This window comes from Cebus imitator, unplaced genomic scaffold (genome assembly GCF_001604975.1).
Source record: "Cebus imitator isolate Cc_AM_T3 unplaced genomic scaffold, Cebus_imitator-1.0 Scaffold9, whole genome shotgun sequence".
Taxonomy (NCBI): Eukaryota; Metazoa; Chordata; class Mammalia; order Primates; family Cebidae; genus Cebus; species Cebus imitator.
In genome coordinates, this window is record NW_016107324.1 from 11,442,248 (window position 1) to 11,450,836 (window position 8,589).

General features: G+C 43.6%; 2 protein-coding genes across 2 annotated transcripts in view; one reads left to right on the plus strand and one right to left on the minus strand.

Moving 5' to 3' along the window:
* Positions 1-318: 318 nt before the first annotated feature.
* On the minus strand, positions 319-7,173 carry B2M (beta-2-microglobulin). The gene is made up of 4 exons (XM_017545797.2): positions 7,020-7,173; positions 2,783-3,061; positions 2,079-2,106; positions 319-811 (listed from the first exon to the last, which is right to left on the minus strand). The coding sequence occupies exons 1-3, from the start codon at positions 7,084-7,086 to the stop codon at positions 2,093-2,095; spliced, it is 360 nt and encodes a 119-aa protein (XP_017401286.1). The 5' UTR covers positions 7,087-7,173; the 3' UTR covers positions 319-811; positions 2,079-2,092.
* The window catches only part of PATL2 (PAT1 homolog 2), a 37,010-nt gene continuing 35,587 nt past the window's right edge, over positions 7,167-8,589 (plus strand). Inside the window, exons 1-2 of the mRNA XM_017545754.2 lie at positions 7,167-7,254; positions 7,814-7,886. The gene's annotated coding sequence lies outside the window, so the exon portion shown is untranslated. The remainder of the gene's footprint in view (positions 7,255-7,813; positions 7,887-8,589) is intronic.

The following is an 8,589-nucleotide window of genomic DNA, read 5'->3' on the forward strand; positions in this document are numbered from 1 at the left end:
TATTAAATCCTTCAGATACTTTTGCTCCCTCTTAGAGTCTGCAAACTCCTCATGACTTGGCCCACAGGAAAGAGCTCTGGCTAAAATATAGAAGGCTGGCCTCCCACTAGACAGCTGTGTCACCCCAACTGTGTCATTTAACTTCATTGAACATCAGATTCCTCATCTGGAAAATGCAGATCATTGAGGCCCCTTACACTATAAACCAAACTCTATATACAAGGGGTTCACACTTTTTACCAAGTGGCACTTGAAGACTGTTTCCATGTTTAAAAATAAAGGTGTAATAGTGTGAGTAAGATATAAGAGACAACACAACAAGGTTTCTGATTTATTTAATTTCTGGAACAAACATAAACCAGATTAACCATAACTATACTTTATCAAATGTATAGGAAGTAAATATTCCTTATATGACAAAATGTTTCATCCGTTATGATAAATTTCCAATAATCCTATCAATTATATTTCTAAAAATTTCCCCCAAATTCTAAGCAAAGTATGTAAATTAGAAGTTAGCTTAAACCTGAATAACTATCTTATCAAGCTTTGAGTGCAAGAGATTGAAGAGTTCAGATGTGACCAAGATGTTGATGTTGGTTATGAGAATTCTCTGCTCCCTCCTAGAGCTACCTGTCCACATACCTCAAACATGGAGCAGCACTCCAAGTAGAATTATAAAGAAGATGATGTCTGTGTTAACATTATTATAACCCTAAATTTTGTGCATAAAGTGAATAAGCATAGCAATATTAAAAAGGAAGCAAGCAGAGTCTGGAATTCATCCAATTCAAATGTGGCATCTTCGAACCTGAAAAGAAAAGAAAAAGGTTAGCAAATTAATTTATTCAGATTGCAGATCTCAGCACCAAACTTGTCTAACTTCTACTGTGTAGATTACCTTTTTAAAAAGTAACTGCAGACAGTTCTCCAAACCCATTACAAAGAATATATCCTGTTAGTGTATCCCATTGGTGCTCCCAAAATCTTAGAAGATAAAATGCTGATATGGTGTTTTGGTCAATGATGGACTATATATGTGACAGTGGTCTCATACGATTACAATAGCATATTTTTACGATACCTTTTCTACGTTTAGATAGACAAATACTTAACCATTGTATTGGTTAAGTAGACAAATACTAACCATAGTATTCAGTACAGTAACAGGCTGTACAGGTTTGTAGCCGAGGAGCAATAGGTTATACCATATAGCCTATGTGTGTAGTAGGCTACAACACCTAGGTTTGTGTAACCATTTCTCAGAACATGTTCCCATCATTAAGTAACACATGACTATATTAGAGTTCAGGTCCTGGCTCTACAATTTAGTAGCAGTGTGACTGGGCAGATCATCCACCTTCCTGATGCTCTCCCAAATCAATTCCCTGTTCTGGAATATAACAGGATATTTGAATGGGTTTTCAGCATTAAGGTACCCTGGGCAGTAGAATTTCATGAAAAGCTGGATCTTATACCTCTGGACTCCAACTAAAGATGCAGAGAAGTCCAAGTTCCTCCCTCCCTCTAGATCTCCTTATAGTTACATCTATTATAGTATCATTATATCAAGTCATAACAATCTGTTTCCTTTTATCTCCTCTAGTGGCCTGGGAGCCTCTAACAGGCAAACACAGTCCCCACACAAGAATGGGACATCTGCAGAACTGTGTAACTTCTCTCGTCTGTCTGAAGAATGAAACAGCTATGATACAAAGGAAGAGAGTGGTTCACTTTTGACAGCCCTCTTCTCAGCAGAGATGTCCAATGTGGAAATGGCAGAAGAAAGATGAAAGCCTTGCAGGTAACGTGGGTAACCACCTGCCTCTATCCTGCAATACCACACTGGCAGTTTCTTTGCCCTCCCTGTAGAGTCAGTAATGTGGCCACAGCTGGGGCCACATACCTTTTTCATGCCACTCCACAGGAGAAGGGAATGTGACCCTATAGGATTCCTCTTTGCCTGCTAAAATGCTACTCTGTCAATGTTCTCCACATAGTGAGGGTTATCATGTTAGGGCTGTCTATAAATAGTTCCCAGTGAAACAAAAAACATTTAATTAAAGTCAAGAACTTACCTCCATGATGCTGGTTACATATTTCGATCTATGAAAAAGACAGTGAAGAAAGAAAAAGGAAGACATTAAGTTTTACTTTTAAAATACGATGTACTATTTGTTTACATTGTGTTAAAACAAAACAAAACAAAAAACACCATGTACTAACAAATGTCTAAAACTATTAGAAATAAGGCTGGCAAAACAGGCTGCTGTTCCTATCCATGAATACCTTGTTTGGAGCTACCCAGCAGGAACAAGCCCTGCCTACTAGCCTCAGATACCAATCCACCCAGAGAGTATTGGAGGAGTCCAGGATTATAGGATGCTAGGATAGCAGGACTTACAAAGGCCTATACCTTCCTGAGATGTTCGTTAGTGCTAAATATACCTAAAGCTGCCACGAAAGCTGAGGAAGTCAGTAGTAAGAAGTGTTAGGAGTGCATATGTATTCATGCAACTGCTGCTGCTGCTCCCTGCTCAACTGCAGGGAAACTGCTGGTTCAGAAACCATGCTGTGCAGCAGTCTCTCAGCAGGTGTCACTAATCTGATCTTTAAGCACATTCCCTGACAATCCCAATATGCAGATTATTTTTTATCAGATGGGATGGGACTCATTCAGGGCAGTATGGCCATAGATGAATTTTTTTAATATCAAAGCAGCTTTATGACATGACTACTCATACACAACTTTCAGCAGCCTACAAAAGAATGTAAGACTTACCCCACTTTACTGTCTTGGGTGTTGGGAAAGTCACATGGCTCACACGGCAGGCATACTCATCTTTTTCATTGGGGGTAAACTCGGTATAGTACAGGAGATAGAAAGACCAGTCCTTGCTGAAAGACAAGTCTGAATGCTCCACTTTTTCAATTTTCTTTCCATTCTTCAGTAAGTCAACTTCAATGTCGGATGGATGAAACCCAGACACATAGCAATTCAGGAAATTCGGCTTTCCATTCTCTGCCGGATGACGTGAGTAAACCTGAATCTTTGGAGCATCTGAAAACATCAGGAAAAGACAAATGAATATTAATTACCAGGGTATTTCAATTGGGGATAACTTAGTCTCAAGCTAGATTAAGCACCACGTGTTTACATTTGATCATCGATTTATCTCCCAATTCCATTTCCACTACGGCCAAATGACCTTCCACCTTCCCAACAAGCCACCTCCATTTTGAGGAATAAATATGACTTGGTATCTTTCCCACGTAATTCCTCTATACATGCCTTTTTGTTTTTTTCTAGCCGATTTCTAGCAGTATCTTCTGTCACTGGAGATTGTGCTGCATTTTTAAGAGCCTTTTTCTGGAGGCTCTCAAGGACTTCTGATTGCTTCTCAGCACCCATAGCATTCCTTAACACATCCCTCAAGAGCCTACATGATTTGGCCCCAAGCTACTTTTCAAACTTCATTTCTCAGTTCATAATAGCCCCATCAAATTACTCATGTTATTGTACTGTTTCCACCCCTTCTGTTTTTTTTTTTTTCTTATGCTTACTCCTTTCTTTTCGGTTTCTGCTCCTGCCTTGATCTACACCCATCTGATTTTCTAAAATGTATTAAGTATCTAGTAGAGTGCCTGGCACATAGCAATTGCTCTGTAAGTGGCAGATGTTATTACTGTTACCTCAGGTTCCTAAGTGGATCAACCCAAGGTATGTTCTTATTTATTTATTTTTATTTTTTTGAGATGGAGTCTCACTTGCCTAGGCTGGAGTGCAGTTGTGAGAGCTCAGCCCACTGCAAATTCCACCTCCCAGGTTCCAATGATTCTCCTGCCTCAGCCTCCCGAGTAGCTGGGACTACAGGCATATACCACCACACCTGGCTACTTTTGTATTTTTAGTAGGGACAGGGTTTCACCATGCTGGCCAGGCTGGTTTCAAACTCCTGAACTCAAGTGATCCACCCTCCTTGGCCTCCCAAAGTCCTGGGATTACAGGTGTGAGCCAACGCACCCAGCTAACCCAAGGTATGTTCTTAACAAACAACAAAACTTCTTTATTTCCACTTAAGGTTTATATGCCAAACCCCTCTCTGATTTTGTACCTGATTTCATGAGCTAAAAAACAAAGAAACAAAACCTAAATGCATACAAGAGCTGGCAAATACCTTAAATGGTTGATTTGGACCCAATAAAACACAATAGGGATAGGTGAGGACTATGGCAAATGGGACAGAGCATAGTCTCCACTATGATCAAATGGAATAATGCGTGTGACAGTGGGATTTGCATTTTAATTAGCATCCACAGGTGATTTCTGTAACTAGCCAGGTTGGGAATACATTGCGTAATGTTATAAAACCAGTGCTTCCAAAGTGAGAGGCATCACTAGACCAACCATGGAGAAGTGGGAAGAAAATATTATAAACTCTATTTTTCATCGAAAATGAAGAGAAGTGTTAGTGCTACTAAATATACAGATTGGCACTAAATATATGTGTATAAAATTCTTTTAAATATACATATATTCAGGGTACATGATCACTAAAAGGCAGCTACTCCTCCATGTCTGGGAGGTGGTGGAGAGAAGGAGGAGTACCAGGCCATCTAGACCAGATACATCTTTCTAGAAAACACCCTATCATCAAGGAAAGGCTACTAGCCCCATCAAGAAGTGGACTGGGGATCCTTTGAAGAGCTGATTTTTTTCATAGCATTAAAGGCTAAGAGAGCTCTTTGCATTTGAGCTTCTAATAATAAGAACATAATAAATGCCACAGGGGTCAGAGCACAGTTTCATCCTGCCTGGAATTCTCTGTGAGGGAAGGAGGCAAGATTTGGAGAGCATCACTGTAATCTTTTCTAAGAAGAGGACAGTTATCAGACAGGCTGAGTTTAAATTTGGGCTCAACCAGTAACTGGCTTTGTGACTTTTGGAGAGTTATTTAAGTTTCCCAAGTTTAACTGAAAAATTAGTTTATGCCCACAACAAAACAAAACAAAACCCACACACAGGACAGAGGGGAAAATAGGCCTTCAGGGGCAATCACCATTACACATTTCTCATGGTATCTTCCAGAAATGGTCTATGTATGGCACGGATTACTTTGGAAAATTTCAAAATAAGATTTTCTTAAAAAAAATCTGTGTTATTTTTTAAAACAACATCTAACATAATTAGCAAATCCAATAACATCGATGACATCTACATTATTCTTTATTTTGTAAATAAATTGTATTCAAATTAAATGTAATTTTCTCATGATCAAAACATTCTGCCTTTGATCATTTTTTTGCCAGGCAAAAGGTGAGAGAGCTTATTGTACTGCCAGGTATTTAGAAAATGCTCAAGATCTTTGGTGTCTTCAACAGTCTTGGTAACCATTTTGGATTATCTTTATTAATGGTTTTATAACTCCCCTGACTTTGACAAACCTTCACTTTTTCCTTTTTTTCCTTTGTTGTTGTTGTTATTCTTGTTTTTGAGATGGAGTCCCAGGCTTGAGTGCAACAGTGCGATCTTAGCTACTACAACCTCCACCTTCTGGGTTCAAGCCATTCTCCTGCCTCAGCCTCCCGAGTGGCTGGGATTAGGCACCTGCCACCACGCCCGGCTAATTTTTGTATTTTTGGTAGAGACAAGGTTTCACCATGTTGGCCAGGCTGGTCTCGAACTCCTGACCTCAGGTGATTCTCCTGCCTCGGCCTCCCAAAGCGCTGGGATTACAGGCGTGAGCCACCGTGCCCGGCCTTCTTTTTCTTTTTTAAGAGACAGGGTCTCGCTCTGTTACCCAGGCTGGAGTGCAGTGGTGCCAGGATAGCTGAAACTCCTGGGTTCAAGAGATCCTCCTGCCTCAGCCTCCTGAGCAGCTGGGACCCCAGGCACGAGCCACCACACCCAGCTAATTTTTATTTTTATTTTTTGTAGAGACGAGATTTCAGCATGTTGACCAGGCTGGTCTCAAACTATTGACTTCAAGCCATCCTCCCACCTCAGCCTCTTAAAGTGCTGGGATTACAGGCGTGAGCCGCTAAGCCCAACCCCTTCACGTTTTCAAAACTGAAAGTAAGAGGCACAGTACAACTTGGAAAGAACCCGGCAAGGCGCCAAAGAGGAAGCCCTCTGTTAAGAAAAGACCACAGGGCCCACGGCCGCCCAGTTTCCCCTGGAAAATCTCACGCAGAAGGCAGGCGTGTTTCCGAAAAAACATACTGATTACAGCTAAAAGGCACTCGCACCCGCAAAAGGCCCTGGTCAGGCTTGATTTCAATCTTGATTGCTGCCATTTATCTCCTGTGTAATTATGTTTCTTAAAACCTCGGTGCCTCAGTTTCCCCATCTGTGAGAGGCAGAAAATAACCATAGTAGTTATCTATGGTGGAAACTGCTTTGTAACACAGCCAAGCATTCTACAAACGTCGCGTGCTGTCTCCTCGCCACGGTGTGGCCCCACATAGACCCGGAGGTGCCAGGGCAGGCTAACTTAGCGGGCGCCTAGACGACGTCCATAGCTCTCCCGTCCGAGGAAAGCAGAGCCGCAGTGGACTGGCTGACCCGGGCGACGCCTCCCCCAGACCCCAGGCGCCTCTCCGCGCGTTCAAGCCTTCAGCTCCGAGCCTTTGGGACGAGCCTACCAGTCCCACTCCGGCTGCGCTCGCGTAGCCCGAGGCGAAAGAGCGGAAGAGAAACTTTCCCCCACCTCGGAGCTCTGACGCCTATCGACGCCCTAAACTTCGTCCCGGCCCTCCTGACCCCGCAGGCCAAAGGTCTCCCCTGCTCCCCGCCTAAAGGAGCAAGAAGCGCGCGTCCCGGGGCGCACCGCCCCACCCCCACCCCGCGACTCCCAGGCCACCCCATTGCTTCTCTGGAGACCGAGCCCTGGATTGGCCCCCCGGGGGGCCACGAAGGAAAACTTGTAGGGAGGTAACGGAACGAGAAAGCACAGAGAGGGCTACAGAGGGTGGGGCGGGAGGGGAAGGACCAGCGCCGGACGGGAGGAGAGACTTACGCTGGATAGCCTCCAGGCCAGACAGACAGAGTAGCACCAGCAGGGCTGCCACCACGAAGCGAGCCATCTCGACCCAAGTGTAGTCTGCCACAGTAATGCCCGCGCGACTTGACGCCTCTATTTATGTTATACAGAGTCGGGCACAGCCAATCAGGACAAGGCCCGCAGGGACAGCCAATCAGGATAAGGCCCGCGGGGACTGTCACCGGTCTCCAAGCCAGCGACGCCGTGCCAGGTTAGAGAAAGGGACTTTCCCGTTTTCAGTTTCCTTTTCTTAAAATCTCGTGATGTTTAGGAAGGCATGCACTGGATTGGATGAGTTTGCCGTCTGTACATTGACGATCTTTAATCTGGGGTGCGCGCCCCAGCTTGGGACACGAGGCTCTCATTCTAGGACTTTAGGCCGGAGGCACCGTAAGCCCGCTTTGCAAACGGGCCCTAGAGATGCTAAGTGACTCGCTAACCGTGCCCCAGCCAGTTAAGGGCTTGGACCTTCACTTTTAATTCGTGGAAACTGAAACCCAGCAGATTTTCTTTGAATGCTACCTGGTAGAATGAGAATTTCGATTTACAAGTACAGCCCGGGAATTCACTGAAGGGTTTCTTGATTCTCTGGGCAAGAAAAGTAGTCCCAGAAACATCCTGAGGGCAGCTCAGAGAAGGTCCTAGCAAACGAGGACTTTTCTTGCTTCTTGAATCCCTTCAGGAAAAAGTGTTTGGAAAGCTCTGTGCCAAGAAGTTCCTCCCTGTGTCCTCGCAGTTTAGGTAATTTTCTTTGTTCTGTTGATTTGTAGGGAAAAAAACACCTGACCACTGACAGTAAAAGCAGCAACTGCTTAGGGCTTTGGAGTTTCCGGAGACCTTCAGGTACCATCATTCTCTTAGTTTCCACCCTAGAACAGGGCCTGACATATAGTAGGTACTCAGTAAACTGGATGGATGGTTGGATGGATGGATGAATTAGTGAATACATAAATAAACTGCAGGAGGAAATAATGACCCCAGTCATTTTATGGACAGGGGAAACAAAGGCTAAGAGACTAGAATTCAAACTCTGGCTTGATTCCATTGGCGTTCATATTTTAGACACTGAAAGACAAAGGGCTCGGCGATTTTAGTGAGAATTTGCACTGCATCTGCCTTGGTCCCTGCCAAGGACGTTAAACATGACAGGCAGACCCATTAAGAAAACCTACACTCTAAAGAGACCATAAATAAAGTGCTGCCATTTCGTGGTGGCTGAGTCCAAAGGTCTTTTCTGAGAGGAACAGCGAGAAGAGGAAGTGGACCGTGGGGATGGGGAGCGGCAGAGACCTTGGAAATTACCATGGTTTTCAGTTGAAAGGATTTGCCTAGCTTCCCCAAGGAGCACAACAAATACCTTCTGGGTTTCTTTTACATATTTTTACTTTTGATAATCCTTATTGTAGAGGCCATGCCTAAACTAAGAAAGTAGAATGCTGTCCATCAACCTAATTAAATGAGATAATGCACAGAGAGAGCCTCCCAAAATGCCTGGCACATAGTAAGTATTCTATAGTGTTTAATAAGTTCTATAATTATTAATATT

Excerpts from the sequence above, each read along its gene's own strand:
- B2M (XM_017545797.2), bottom strand. The coding sequence starts at position 7,086 with ATGGCTCGCTTCGTGGTGGCAGCCCTGCTGGTGCTACTCTGTCTGTCT. Across the intron at positions 3,062-7,019 it reads TGGCCTGGAGGCTATCCAGC|ATGCTCCAAAGATTCAGGTT; the intron begins GTAAGTCTCTCC and ends TGATGTTTTCAG.